Source organism: Cottoperca gobio, chromosome 15 (genome assembly GCF_900634415.1).
Source record: "Cottoperca gobio chromosome 15, fCotGob3.1, whole genome shotgun sequence".
In the NCBI taxonomy this organism is placed as follows: domain Eukaryota; kingdom Metazoa; phylum Chordata; class Actinopteri; order Perciformes; family Bovichtidae; genus Cottoperca; species Cottoperca gobio.
In genome coordinates, this window is record NC_041369.1 from 11,893,768 (window position 1) to 11,909,948 (window position 16,181).

At 37.7% G+C, this 16,181-nt stretch overlaps 1 protein-coding gene across 1 annotated transcript in view; it reads left to right on the forward strand.

Annotated features, from left to right (window-relative positions):
- eys (eyes shut homolog) overlaps positions 1 to 16,181 on the forward strand; it is a 150,420-nt gene that overhangs the window by 120,961 nt on the left and 13,278 nt on the right. The window contains 2 exon segments of the mRNA XM_029449390.1: positions 563 to 671; positions 5,422 to 5,645. Of these exon segments, the coding sequence (XP_029305250.1) occupies positions 563 to 671; positions 5,422 to 5,645 (333 nt within the window).

Sequence of the window (16,181 nt, forward strand, 5' to 3'; positions counted from 1 at the left end):
GCACTTTCACTCACGATAATGTTTTTTGCAGGATAATTTGTGTCTTTAATGTGATTGTTGTTGTTGTATTTGTTTTATTTGAAATAGGAATGCGTATCATGCAGTGTGTGATCATGTCATTTCAACGGGTTATTCTATTCTATGGTTTATCTGTAGTGTATTAAAAGGCATTGTTATGTGAATTTCATATCTGCTGAGGACCAACTCAAAGAATATCGCCGCAGCACTGAGCAGAAACATGTCCCTGGACGTATATTTAAATCCAGCTGTGGAAGACATTCTCTATTTTTGTTGTCTCCTGGGTTTTTGGGCAGTGGTGTTGGATACAAACGCACCATTGCTTCCAACCCAATCCACCAGTGCATAAAGTTTCTCAGAAAATAATGTGTAATGAATACGTAGTTATATGTTTTTACAGTATAGTCTCAATGGTCACATTAGCAGCTTTATTGCTGTGGCTGCTCTGTTTGCCTCTCCATCAGAATATGTTCCATGCTTTGCTGGATTTATTTTGAGTGTCAGATATTTCAAACCCTGGTCTACCTCCTTTCTCTCTCAACAGATACAATCTGCCTGTCGGCAAACGAGGAGGTTCCTGTATGATTGAAATAGCTGCCGATAATGGCACGGCTCAGCGTCTCCAGGAGAACGTGTCAGACCCCGTGTCAGAGGTAACCTGACCTGCCTGCAGTCAAGTCAACCCTTTGTTACAACGTCTTACTTACCTTTGCAATTCTAACCCATATTCATGTGTCTGGCGTCGCCTTCTTTTTACACTTTACATATATTAACATGTTAATTAAAAATGGTATTATTTGTCATGCGTGACCTACGCATCCATGAGTAAACAATCAAATAAAAATACATCTGATGTAATATATTCACATACAGTATGTTTTCACAGAGGACCACCGCTCTGTTCATGAATGTCAATACATTTTTTAAACTATTTGTAGACCCATCATAGTTATAGATTTTTCTATATTTCTATCTATTCTATTCTCTAACTTTTATGAATCGGGTAAATATATTTTGTTCTTTTAAGTGTAAATGAAGTGGATGTTCAGACAGAAAACAGCCCTGCGGTTTTGCTTCAGGATTTTTTATATATTAAATTATCATGAAAATAATCATGAAAATAATCATGAAAATAATCCAGCAATTCCAGCCTCAGAAATAGAAACATGAGTTTAAAAGCTTGTTGGGTGCCAATACTCAGCATTTTATGATAATAGTTGGAAGGATTTTAATTTCCCTTTTTAAAGTTTTATCTCTCCTCATGGATAGTAAGGGAAACTTATAGTTATGCATTTGTGTGCACTTGCATGTATTTCTTTGGCCACCAGAGCACATTTCCAGATGTTACGCTCCGACAAAAGCTGGTCAACGCTGCATTCTGGAGCCCTCTGCTTCGGCACACCTTGACCCTTAATCTTTTGGTCTTAAAGCTGATCATCGATGATCTAAAGCTCATTATTTAGTAGCCTTTAGAATGCAGCACACTTACTACATTTAGTGTATACGCTTTAGTTATTAGACACTTTATGATTTCAATCCTAATTGTGCCTACTGCTACTACTTTTGAGTATGTTCAACGTACTAAAAAGTACTTTTTTTGGTATTGTTACTGATATTCGGTATATATGGAAGCCCTAAATTAGTGTCTTTCCTGGAAAGACTTAAGAACGGGTCAAAAAAAATGTTTGGGCAGGTGAATTATAATTAACCTTTGACACGTGTTTGTTGTTGTAATACTAATTTCAGCCACAAGAGGCTGAAGTGCACCACCACCCATGCTCTAAATAGCACTAAAGCGTTCACTTTTTCTTCCAAATCATTTTTAATTGCGCCAGATTAGCGCCGATTAAAATACCTTTCTAGTCCAAAGAGCGACATGACAGTAATGTTACATAACTTGCTAACACACAATATATGTACCTTGTGTTCAGAGTGCATGGAGAAATTAAAACTCACCTGAAAGAAAACATTGATGCTATCGTCTAATGTGATTTACTATAACATTTCAGCAACTTGTGGCCGAAATGACTATTATTACTATATACTATTACAGTATTCACAGATGAGACGACAAACAAAAAGAAGTAAAAAATGATCCTTTCCCAGCTCATAGAAGAGGGAGGAACTTCAAAAGATTATCCTTTCAAAAACCTTTTGTTTCACCTTTTCTTAAGTCAAAAACACAGGAGAGAAAGCAAAGTAGATCAAATTCAGAAAATGGATCATCCAATTATTTTTCTCGCTTCTCCCTGGGCTTCCATATCTGTATATCATCACTAGTAGAAAAGCATTTCAAAGTAAACTGTAAATAGTGTCAGCTGGCTTATATGAGCTGAAACACTTAGCTGCTGCATGTAGATGTACAGTTAAATCTTTGTATGATCATTTATTTGTGCTTTAATCACTTATAGGACTCATGACAGTAACATCATGAGAAGATCAAGCATGTGTTATCAAAGCCAGCTGAGCACACTGTTTTTAAGTAACAGCAGTTGCTTTATTAACGGAGAGCGGGAGCTCCCATTAAAAACATGTGCACCTGTTACATTATTTGCCAAGATGATCACACTTGGCAAATCATTTCCTTAATGGCGGCATGTAAAAAGCACTAAGCTAGCTCTCACTTGTTAATCACAGGCTGGTCTTTTCACTCTGGCTCATTAATTTGATTAACAACACCTATATTTGTTATTAAATTAATAATTTTTTTATTCACTTTCAAAGACGGAGAGAGGGACTCAACCTTCCCACAGGCTCCACATGCGTCCTCATCCTCCCTCAATGTGATTTATGGCTTTCTAATTTGAGATGCCAGGATGTTTCATTTCTTCTTTCTTTTTCGTTAACAACACATTCGTGACACAAATATCTTTGGTACAATTATATTGCACGTTGGTTCCTATTTCACTTTTAACATTAAGACTAATGTATTACCATGTTTTAAAGTTATACTGAATGAGTGGGTTATAATGAAAAGATAATATAGAAAATATGATCAAGAGATAAAATAATAGAATAGACAAAAAATACAATAAAATGATATATCTGAATTTAAAATGGAAGAGCAGTGCCGTATTTAGAAGTGGTCATTTTGTGTAGAAATGTGCAAAATTGTTCAGCAGATGTTAGTGCAGCACAACTCAAAACCATTACCAAAATACGTTGCTATATGGCAAATTCTAGGTAATCAAAAAGTCATAGCCGGTGTTATTCTTGGCAATTTAGACTGAAAGCCAACATACAGCAGTAAAGTCAAAATCATAATATGTTGTAATTCTCACAGATTGCCAGTGTAAGAGTTCAAGACCTACACTAATATGAATATACTGACTATCTTGCTTTGAAAGTCATAAATCATGATTGTGGTGCTTATTTACAATTTACTGAACAACATGTGGTGCCTTTTGTTTTTCAGTGTGACTAAGTTGCTCATGTAAACTAGAACCACATGTGTATAATACGTTGACTTGTCCTGCCTTCAAATAGAACTCAACAATCATCATATGGCACCCGTGAACTCAGTGCTGCGAGTCCACTTACAAAGTCATGAATATTACATCAGTGGGTTTATTAAATGGACTCTTCTCATAAACATGGTAAACACACTTGAAGGCATCATAAAGATGTTCCATATCAGCTCGTCGTCGCCACGCAGCTCCACTGGCTCATGGCTGGTTGTATCACGTAAAATACGAGTCAACCCATTGTAAAAGTATCGAGCCACAGCTGCTTATTTTATTTGAATCTTCAGCTTTGTTTAAGATAGTTTTAGGGCTCTTAACTTTGCGATGACATTACATACACGTTCCTGTGAACCCCAGTCGTCCGTGTCTTTTTATAGGCTTTAAAATATGCAGCAGTTTTGTCATTGAAGAGCTTGCGTTAATTCAACATCCCAAATTATTATACCCACTGCAGCTGTCCAACAGATTTCCTCATGATGAATGTTACATTTGAGGGACTTCAAAGTCCTATAAATTCGGATGACTCAGATTTCATAACAGTTTATATGAAATAAAAAATGTAAGATTCAGTGTAATTTAATACGTTCACAGGGTCAGTGTTGTATTCTGTATGAAGGCTTGTTATCCTATATTGTAAGGCATATACATTTGGATATCATCAGCGTAGTTTTGAAAATGTACACACGATGTACCTGTAATTTCTGACATAAAGTTATAAACATGTGTGTTAGATACAGAACATTTGAATACATGACATGAGAGGTCTGCATTATTTAAAGTAAGGTATTAAATTAACAACCTTTTATATGAAAACCAGGACTAATTTTTGCCATGACCAGATTTGATACAAGTATCCATGTTAAACATGGATAACGATCAGTACTCATCTTCCAGAGATGTTGACAGCTGTCAAAATAAGAGATAACATGTTTTTGCATTTTATTATTTTAGGTGGGAAAAATGTATCCACATTATTTTGGACATGAACTTAAGGTGGAAGTAGCTGTACATCTTTGGAATGAAGTGAACCATGTGAGCAGGAAAAGGTCTTAGTTTCTACTGATATAATATATTATATATAATAATAAATGGCTAGGTCAGTCCTTGTGATCTTATTATTATAGAAATTAAATTCATGAAGGAAAGACATTTATTCTATATACTATAAAACTGTTCATACATTAAAGAGAAAATCACTTTAACTCAGGGGAGATTTTTATTTTGAAGTCCACTGTCATGTTATATCATTTGCAGAAATGTGTAATGAAGCTTGGATAAATGTTGATTTGTCTTTCATAAATTAATCATCATGCATGGTGTATGAATGAAAAGTGTTATGTAAACCTTCTAAATACAAAGTAGTATTCAATATTCATTAGAACATCCAGAGGTCACCGCTGCAAAAGAAATCTATTTAATTTAGTGCTAATATGAAACCTTATTGTGCTTAATTCTTTTTTATTTTGTGCAGCTCTGCTTTGGTAGTAGACACAATTATGCCTTACTTGTTAAATTGACCGTTATGGTATGATAAGCTGCAAGTTCGCAGAATTGATCTACATCCATTCTTCCCAATTACCTTGCAGATCAAAGAAAGCTTGCAGCATTGTTTTGTTATTTTACCTGTCTGGCATTGTATCAGGATGTGTATTATCATATGATGTAAGCGGGACTGAAAAGGGAAACGATTATAACTCCAGTTTCATGTCTAGGTCATGATCAAACCGCATTAAGCTGCAGAGCAACATAAATTGATCGTGTTAATCTTTCTTGTTGATCTTAATATATCGTAAGGTCCTGTTAATGTAATAATAATGTTAATATATGCACGCACACTGATATCGAGAGCCTGTTTTTAGCCGCACAGCTCGTACGTGAAGGGATTGTTTATGATTTACTAAACGATAACACTGATGGCTTTCTACCATTTGTTTTGCAGGGAACCTTTGGACCCATATTTCTCGGAGATATTTCGTCCCACTGGGAGATGCATGATGGGAGTGTAAAGGGAGGGAGGAGATTCATTGGATGTATCGGGGAACTTCAGGTAAACTCAAAGGAGATTTACCTGGTGGGTGAGGCAGTGAGAGGAAGAAACATCAAGAATTGTGACCCGCCGGTCTGCCAACACCTTCCCTGTCGTAACGGAGGAACATGTGTGAGGTACTAGGTCACCTTTTACACTAATGACACAATATTAAACTACCTTTTAACTTGAAAGCCATTAAGAGTATAAAATACTGATTCTCTAATGGATTTTCCCTGTAATAATAATGCATAACAGGCAAGACATTACCCCATAAATGAGGCGAACTGCAGCTGAGTTGTTGCATACATGCATGTGCCATACAAGGAAATGTGTGTTTACTGGATATGATTATGTTAGAAACAATAAAGGTCTTGGGGGGGGGGGGAGGGGATGTACAGTAATATGAGTGACAGGGTCATTACATGTTCACATTAGAGCTGCTGTTTCCTCATTCCCATGTGACTCAATATGAAGAAGGACTGTCAGAGCCGGATTCCAATTTAAATTGTTTCCCAATCTCTAAAAACATGAATGGAGTTGTGGCTCTGCAATTGGAGCTTTGAGCACAAACTAACCCAGTCAGCCAGTTGGGGAAATGACAGTTTTGGCAACAGCTCCTCTCCCCAGCACCAACTATTTCTTAATATAGAACTGTTCAGTTGTCAAACTTATCTTATCTACATTGGACTAATTTCAATGTAGGCCTACTCTAGGCTAAATGTGCACTATTAATTATTGAGCTGGGAAAATCTATATAAATTGTTTGTTAATTGTAGCAAATGGTGAAATTTTAATACAGATAACGAACCATCTTGCGAAAATGTCCCACAGCAGTTACTTATCTGGCTGAAGAGAAACTTAATGTAAAACATATTAATGGATCAGATGGGTACATGTATGGAAAAACTCCCAGAAATGTCCTTCACAAGTTGGTGGAGAGCTAAAACGAGGACGTGCATTCATTAGGTGGACGCTACAAATGAATGCTACTGTTCTACGTGTCTGCTGAATGTGTAAGTAAGCAACTGATTGCTAACACATACACCATACAAATGTAAAAGATGATAACAGTAATTTATTTAGCTTTTCAGCCCTTAAGCGTCTAATAAAAATCATGATTTAAATCATTTAAAGCTTCAATGTGTAAGATATTGTAGAATTTAAACTTAACATATTAAACATTAAACTAACATTATCAACAGAATGGGAAGAGGTTACAGTGTTGACATTATGTCAAAGACCTCTATGTGTTGTGTAAATTAGCATGCTAACTGACTAGCTGCGCTCCGTCCAGTCTTGTAATACCACTTGTTCCACTAGAGGCGATAGTGAGTCACTGTAGCTCCAGTCTGCCGGTGCAGAGGGAGAAGAAGTACAGCTGCCTGACTCGAGCTTCAGTTAGCAGTTAGCTTGAGTTCAGCCACAGCACCGGCTCCACCACTCCCTGTTGCTGCCCCTGTGACTGCTGGCGATGGGGCTTGTTCTGGCTGAACTCAAGTCTCTTCGGCCGCTGACTGGGGCCGAGTGCCAACCTCTCTCCTCCCCCTGCGGGCTGCTCTCCTGGCTGCGCCGCCATCGGGAAGATGAGACAAATATGAGGGTCATTTTCTAGTTTGTGCCAATTTGGATTTAGTCCAATAAATAAACTAACATAACGTTACATAGACTACAGCCCCCGGTTAACATTAGTGCCCAGTAAAGAAATGGATCAGCTCCACGTGAAGATTATAAGACAGCAGTGTTTTTTACCGGCTTGAGGAGTTTCAGCAGTTTGGTCGAATTTTGGTATTCTTGCCAAACTACTACAACTAAAATATAAGCATTAGACATTGTATGGACCCGGTTTAGAGGTGAAACACTGCCCCCTATGTCTTTGGAGCAGGTGGCTCAGAATTTCACATTGAACCTTTAACGATATTTTTTATATTTAATGTTTGTTTATATCACACTGTTTCTACATTGTAAGTTAACTACTAAGTTCAAATAACTTCTAAAAAAACAGATTGGCAGATATAAGTACTTTGATACAATGATTCTTTCATTACATGGGTTTTTCACAGATTTATGTAATGATGCATGGTCGGTTATTTACATTTTCAGATGGTCTACTTAAAGAAGGTTAAGAAAGATTCCTTGAGTAGTTTACAGGAATAAAGTCATGTACTGTTCCTCTCCACTTCGTTCTATAAATCTTAAGTATTTTCATTGCCCAGTAAAGGCAGTCCCTGGGCCCAACTTAGTCCCTCGTGCTATGCCAAATATGTGAGGATCAGTTCTTCCTTCATCTTTATCTCGTACAGCTCATCAGACTGCCATCACACCCCACTTACCAGCAATTTTGCCTGTCTTTTTAAGTGTGCATTAACTACATATGATGCTCTTTCACCTGAGGTAATCCTGAAAATAGCTTCTCTAAATGTCTTCTTCATTGTGTTATGACACTGTCAATTAACAGTTGCTGTTATTAAACAGGAAATGAAAAGGGGCACTGTGAATATTGGAATACGAATGGCTCTAAGAATACCAATTAAGAGCCGGTGGCGTGCTCACATTGGCTTATCATGTGCTAAAGAGTGCACCTTGCAATTATATGTGTGATGAATACGTGTTAATGCAGTATCCTCTTGAACTACACAGCATGTAGGGGTCACCAGGAGTGCTTGGAGCTCTCTTCATTCTGGTAGTTGCCCTGGATTGCACCGCCGCAGTATAATAGGATGAGAAAGGATTTTTGATTGTGGGTTCAGTTGAGGTGATATTGGCGCCTTTTCATGTGTTCTTTTGTTCACTTCGGCATAGGAATGATCTAAAATCCCCACTTTAGAGAGAAAGAGCGAGAGCAATAAACTGCTCGATATTGTACTTTGACCAATTCTTCATAAACATTTAATCCAAATGGCTATAATTTAATGGTTTGATTCTGCAAACTGTCTTTTTTAGGAATTATCATAGGAAAATTATCATAGGAAAATGAACACCTACATCAATACAGTCAGACAGGTAGTTATGAAATGCAACATGTCATTATCCCCTGATTAGACAGTTTGAGAAAACATTTAACAACTGCACAATCCCTGTGTAATCTACATACAGAAATAGGCTTTTCTCTTAAATAAATTATATAATTAAATATGTACTTCTACTCTTACACTTCTCGCTACGTTTACTGTTACATTTAGCTGTAAATATTGTTTATATTTAGCTGAGCTCAAACGCACAAGAGCGATTGTCTGACAGTGAGAGATAAGATAGACCCCCCACAAACACACACAATGCGTCAAATCAAATGTATTTATATAGCCCAATATCACAAATTATACATTTGTCTCAGTGTGCTTTACAGACTGTACAGGATACGACTCCCTCTGTCCCTAGACCCTCGCATCGCACAAGGAAAAACTTCCTAAAAGAAACCTTATAATTAAAGCCTCTCCTTTGAGGATTCAATAAGTGAAACAAAGTTTTTTTCTTGTTGTTTTGTTTTAAGAGATTCAACATTGCTTGACGGTACATATTTTGTCATTGGTCTGGTTATGGATATGGAACTTTAATGACAGTTAAATTGCACTTCACATGTGTTGTTATTACCTGTTGAGGACCTGTTTGAATGCATTGCATTGATGTAATACATTTAACCTAATATACAAGATACTTTTTTACTCTTATTTTTACAAGTACTTTTACTTATAATTATAAAATAACAATACTTTTACTTGAGTAGCATTTACCCATCACTGTAGCCGTCTATAGAGGGTGTTTGTGTTTAAAGCATGGAGTCCAGGAATTGATAGATTTCACCCAGCAATGTTCAGTTTCTTGTTAGCTTATATTTTGTTTGAGTATTCATTTGGAGTCATGTTTTTGGCCACCTGATGACGCAAGTCCAATACTCTCCCTTTAGTTATGTTTATTGCTCTCTAGCAGCAAATGTGCCGCTCTTTAGCTACGAAATGCTCCAACATATTCACCAACAAATCGTTTGGATTTTGTCTGTCTGCTGTTTGGTGTTGAGCAGGTAGTGTATAGTTGATGACAGTGGTCAGACTTAAGAGAACAGTTGCGGGCCATTCAACCAAAACAATGAGCTGAAAGACGCTGAAATGCTGAGGGGAACTACAGATTCAGGTAATAATCCTTCGGTTCGTATATTGATTATAGCTGCTTTCATTTTTCATCAGGATGTGACCTCATGGTATCTCCTCATAAAAGTAATAGAAAATAAATTGCATAAATAAATCCACATTTGTTACTGAGAAGAGGATGGACATACAGTATGCTCTCTGTATCACACACACACACAACACAAACACACACACACACACACACACACACACACACACACACACACACACACACACACACACACACACACAAACAGCAGAAATCATGTAGACAGTGCTACTTCTTGCTAATTGGCTGCAGTGCCTTCTTATTATGTGATGGTCCAGCTTCGGCGGCACACACCTCCACTTAGGAGTGAATTCTCTCGTTGCTCTATTTCACTGCCTGCAAGTGTTTCTCACAAAGAAAGTCAAACCAATTCTATCTTAAATCAGAGTTCCAGCTATACTAGTTTCAAAGTACCTGTGAAACAAATCAAGGTCCAAGAAACAATTATTTTAATTCACCATGAGAAACAAACATAGCTATCATCCTGTGTGCGATTGCAGTCCCTGAAGAATATTTCAAGAGAAAACCTGCTCATTACAGAGTTCATTGCATTTGTGTCTTTGAAATTTGGAGGACGAGTGCATTCAAAACAACTGTGTGATGTTTTTCTTAAAAAAATTGCCAAATTGGTTATTTTTATACATAGACATTTTCTTGTCTAAAAATGAGTTTCTGTGTAACCTTGACATACTTAGAAGTTGCTGATAATTATTATATATAACTTGAGGACAAATGTCACATGACTCACATGAAAACATACAGGAACAGGAAATGTTTCTGCTTTTGATTTTACTTTTAGACCTGACCTATAAGGCCAAATAAAGTAGAACTAAATACAGGTCAATGCATTTCTGGTTCCAAATATCAAATCAAATTTATTTATATAGCCCAATATCACAAATTACACATTTGTCTCAGTGTGCTTTACAGACTGTACAGCATACGAAACCCTCTGTCCTCGCATCGCACAAGGACAAACTCCCTAAAAGAAACCCCACAATTAAAGGGGGAAAAATGGAAGAAACCTCAGGGAGAGCAACTGAGGAGGGATCCCTCTCCCAGGACGGACATACGTGCAATAGATGTCGTGTGTACAGGATAAACAACATAGTACAAATACAACATTTAACAGAAATTATGTTGTGTTGAAAAAAGAGAAAGTATGGATGAATCCAGGAAAATGTCAAAAAGGCTTCCCGGTGTCCAGCAGGACCAGGGCAGCAGGCACAGCCACGATTCCTGATCCTGACGTAAACTTTATCAATGGCAACCTGCCACATGAGACACAGAAACTCCGGGATGATGCCCCGGATGCTGAGTTAGTAACATACATTCACATAAATGCATACAGATAGAGAGGGAGAAGAAGAGAGAGGGAGAGGAGGAGAGAGGAAGAGAAGGAGGAGAGCAGGGAGGTGTCCCCCGGCAGTCTAAGCCTATAGCAGCATAACTAGGGGCTGATCCAGGACAAACCTGAGCCAGCCCTAACTATAAGCTTTATCAAAAAGGAAAGTATTTAGCCTGCTCTTAAATGTGGAGAGTGTGTCTGCCTCCCGAACACCAACTGGAAGCTGGTTCCACTGGAGAAGAGCTTGATAGCTGAAGGCTCTGGCTCCCATTGTACTCTTAGAGACTCTAGGAACTACAAGTAACCCTGCAGTCCTGGAGCGCAATGCTCTTGTTGGTTTTTAAGGTACTATGAGATCTTTAAGATATGCTGGAGCCTGACCATTAATTGCTTTGTAAGTCAGGAGAAGGATTTTGAATTATATTCTGTATTTTACTGGGAGCCAATGCAGAGCAGCTAATACAGGAGTAATATGATCCCGTTTCCTTGTTCTTGTCAATACATGTGCCGCTGCATTTTGGATCAACTAAAGAGTCTTAAGTGACTTTTTGGGACAACCTGATAACAATGAGTTGCAGTAATCCAGCCTTGAAGTAATAAATGCATGGACTAGTTTTTCTGCATCATTTTGAGACAGGACGTGTCTTATTTTTGCAATGTTACGTAGATGAAAGAAGGCAGTCCTCGAGATTTGTTTTATGTGGGAGTTAAAAGACAGATCCTGATCAAAGATGACGCCAAGATTCCTTACAGTGGTGCTGGAGGCCAAATTAATGCCATCCAGAGCTTCTATGTCATTAGAAAATGCGTTTCGGAGGCGTTTGGGGTCCAACGTCAGTTTTGTCTGTGTTTAACATCCAAGTTTTTATGTCCTTAAGGCATGCTTGAAGTTTAGCCAATTGATTGGTTTCATCTGGTTTAATTGATAGATATAACTGGGTATCATCCGCATAACAATGAAAGTTTATAGAGCGGTTCCTTATAATATTGCTCAAAGGAAGAATATATAAGGTGAATAGAATCGGTCCAAGTACAGAACCCTGCGGAACTCCAAGACTGACTTTGGCTGTCATGGAGGATTTATTGTTAACACGTACAAATTGAGATCGCTCAGATAAATAGGACTTGAACCAGCTTAGTGCGGTTCCTTTTATGTCAACACAATGTTCCAGTCTCTGTAGTAGAATGTCATGATCAACAGTGTCGAAAGCAGCACTGAGGTCTAACAAGACAAGAACAGAGACAAGTCCTTTGTCTGATGCCAATAGAAGGTCATTGGTAACTTTCACCAGTGCCGTCTCTGTGCTATGATGAACTCTAAATCCAGATTGAAAAACCTCAAATAAACTATTATGTAAAAAATCACAAAACTGTTTTGCAACTGCTTTCTCAAGGATCTTAGCGAGAAAGGGTAAGGTTAGATATCAGTCCTATAGATGGCTAAAACCTCTGGATCAAGACTAGGCTTTTTAAGAAGTGGTTTTATTACAGCTACTTTAAAGGATTGTGGTATGTAGCCAGATAATAGAGGCAGGTTGATCATATTTAATAACGAGGTGTTAATTAAGGGTTAAAACTTCTTTAAACAGTTTAGTTGGAATCGGGTCTAAAAGATATGATATTCTGATGCCTTCAAACTCAAATTGTATCCGTCAACATACTGCACTGTCTCATACAGACAGTACTGAATAGAAATAATGGTAATTGAAAATAATCAGAATGATTTTCTGTATAGTCTCAGTACTTTTAGACCTCCTTACCCAGCTGATAATGAAGGAACATGTCATCAAGTTAAACGCCGAGCCATACTTTATTATAAAGTGTATCTGGATGTATAAGGCCTAAAACAAGAGCATGTGTTACAGTTGCAGTTACAACTCTGCATCTCTACAGCATCACAGGTTGGTGTTCTGGTATCCAGATTCAGGTTTGGTTTTGAAATGTATGTAACACTGTATTAGTGATAACAAGTTTGAGTTTGTAAGAATATCTCAAAATTAGTAGACGCTAAATATCAATTTTGTGACCTCAGACAACCCCTAACCTTGTAATGATATGTATTCAGTCATACAGCTATCTGCAGAAATCACATTTCTATACTGCAATATACAGTAAGTAACTAAATCAAACATGAGGCTCAAAATAATTCAATGTGATCATTCATGCATGTGTTCTGTGTGTGTGTTTGCATTAGCCTGTTAATATTCTTTTCAGTGGTTTGAGTTTTGGAAAGTTTAGGAGACATTATTCATGAAATACTTTTGTGTTCTTCCAGCCCCCATCTGCATGTGGTCTTCGTGGAACATATTGTGATCTGCAGAATCTGTCTACAGTGAGGTGTTAGTCATCTCCACAGCAGTCTAGACAAAAACATCATGTTATTTTATTCAATCAGCACAAGACACTCTTCAGTGTGCCCACCACTTTCCACTTAATATCTGTATTTCCTTTCCTTTTTCAGTTTGTCTCTATACCCGTTGTTTTGTCAGTGATAGTTTGAGCTGCTTTTTTTGTTGTCTCCTTCAACCTTTTAAACACCGTTTCAGTTCCAACAACAATACAGCTCAACATGTTGTCTTATTTTATTTTGTTGCTAATGCTACGTCTGTTTCATAGAAGTTGTTTGAACATTTGTCCTGATGACAGCCTGCTAGTCTGTAAGTCCGAGAGAAGACCAGTGATAGAGCTACTTCACAGCGTGCAGTGTAAGTAGTGGACAGGTTTTGTGTTGGCAGAGAAAATATTTTTGAGAAAATCTCACCCTAATTAAATTGAGTCTTACTCGAGTCTAAAGCAAATACATTTTGTCATCGCATATCAATTTGTCTGTCTGAACCTGCGTGAAGAAATGTTGAATTGTTGTAGCACAACTTTATTTCTAAGACACGGAGGCAAAGCAGTTTATTAAAGGACAGTGTTCTGTAAGGTATGCTAAGGTCTTTACCTTTTCATGCTTTTAGAAATAAAGAAATATACCTTGTTTAAACACACTGGCACATTGTGTAGAGTCTAAACATGTGAATATACTTTAAAGGTATTGCAGAGTGCAGTGTGTTCTAGGTTGGACCTTTTAGAAATATTTTCCGATCCCTTGAGAAAAGTTCCCTTACACTTTGTACTTCCTTTCTATAAGGATTTTATTTCAAGTATCATCTGAAGTATGCTTTTCTATGGCAGTGTGTTTCAAAGGACTCTGTTAACAGACATCACCCTTCTTTGCCGCCAAATAAATGTTTGCAAGGGTGCCTGGAAGAGGTCAGGAAAATATCGAACAGCCGTCTGCTAAAACAGGAGCGTGAGTGAGTCAGGTGAATGCCATGTGTAAATTCTACTTCATCCCTCTGCTCATAATGAAATTCAGATGACAAACAATTGAGTGAGAAGACAGTCGTCTTTCAAAAGATTTTCCCTCCCACCCACCGAGAATCACAGTGTCTCTAGCGTAACGGTGTCCAATTGGCTGTTTATAAAACTGGAAAGCAAATGGCGTTTCAGTACCAAAGCATTTCTTTGCTATAAATAATATCTGCTAAACCCAGTGGTCTTTTTTATTTTAATAAAGGATGAAGTGGGCTAAACGCTTTCATCCCGAGAACTGAAGACTGCCATGGCAGCATAGCCTCATCAGGGCCTTTCTGACGAAGTCTATTTGCATACCAACAAGCACTTGAAAAGAAGTGTTCTGTAAATAACTTACAAGGGATGAAATGGGAGAAATGCATATGGCCGCACAGCTTATTGTTCTAGCTGACAGGGATATCATAAGCTAACCGGTCAATTATTCATCATTTTATCAGGTACTCATTAGATTAAAAATGTAGTCTTCCTTAATAATTGATCCAGCCCGTGTGCTGCAGTGGTGCAGTTCTTAAATGGCGTGAGAGCACCAACTTCATGAGGTTGTGATTAACATATTTAAATTAGTCTGCAAACATTTCAACAATTACATAATCAAAGTGATTGCCTCAGCCAAATTAAAATAACCTTCTGTCACCCCACACATCACATTTTTTGATTAGGCCAATTAACGCTCAAGTGTTTTCAACTGTGCGTCTTCGTCTCTTCTATCTACACCTTTTTGGAGCCAGAAATATCTGCTGCCTGTCTTTAGTGCTTGTGTGAATGTCGTATGAAAATTCATCTTTAATGGTTTATCTGCTTGTATTACACGTAGTTTTGTTTTTCTATGCGTTTGAGGATGAAAATTGTTCATTGAGGACGCAAATATGTGCGTCTCTTGCGAAGACAAACAAACAAACGGCAGGCAGAACTTCATGTCTGTTGCTTGCCCATTAGTGTTGCATTGCATTGTGTGATTGTTTTTGTTTTTACGAGCCCGTTTTGCAACCGAAATGGAAGATTGAAATCGAATCAACTTTTAATCGTCACACACATTCAGTTAAATTTAGACTCTGCATTTAACCCATCCTAGTGTTAGGAGCCTGGCACCTCTCCAGGTACCAGTGCACACTCTGTACTTGGTCAGTTTGGGGACTTGAACCCTCCTGTTTGCACGCCGAGTCCCTATGGACTGAGCTACTACAACCCTAGCATTAGCCTTTTTGTAGTTAAGGAAGAGTTTCACAAACATGATCAAATTTTATATAATAAAAAAGAAAATTGTAAATTATATCCTCAACTAAGTCACAAAAGTAGTTTATAGAAGTGTTTCCACAGAGAGCCATGTTTAAAATTGAGCACAGAAAGCATGAATATCTTACCTTCACATGAAATAAGGTAGTCAATCCAAAAGTTGCAAAAATTGTCTAATGTTACGGTATATAGAGTATCTGTTTTGTAAAGTAATTTATGTTTAAATGATTTGGCATGTAAGAAATCATCTTTTGAAAAAGTTTGCTACAAGTTTTAAGAAACTATTTAATTGTATGTATCTACCCACTGATCTTTTTTCTTCACTATCTTCTCCTGTGCAGGGTGGAGTATTGGAGCCCCAGATATGTTGCAGTCTCACAGCAGACAGACAAACATATTCACGCTTACATTCACACCTACCAGCAATTTACCTAACCTGCATGTTTTCAGACTGTTGGAGGAAACCGGAGCATCTGGAGGAAAACCCACGCAGTTTGTGTGTCACCAACATTTAAACACAAACACTAACTGACAATGCAGGAGACAAATTAGCAGCACT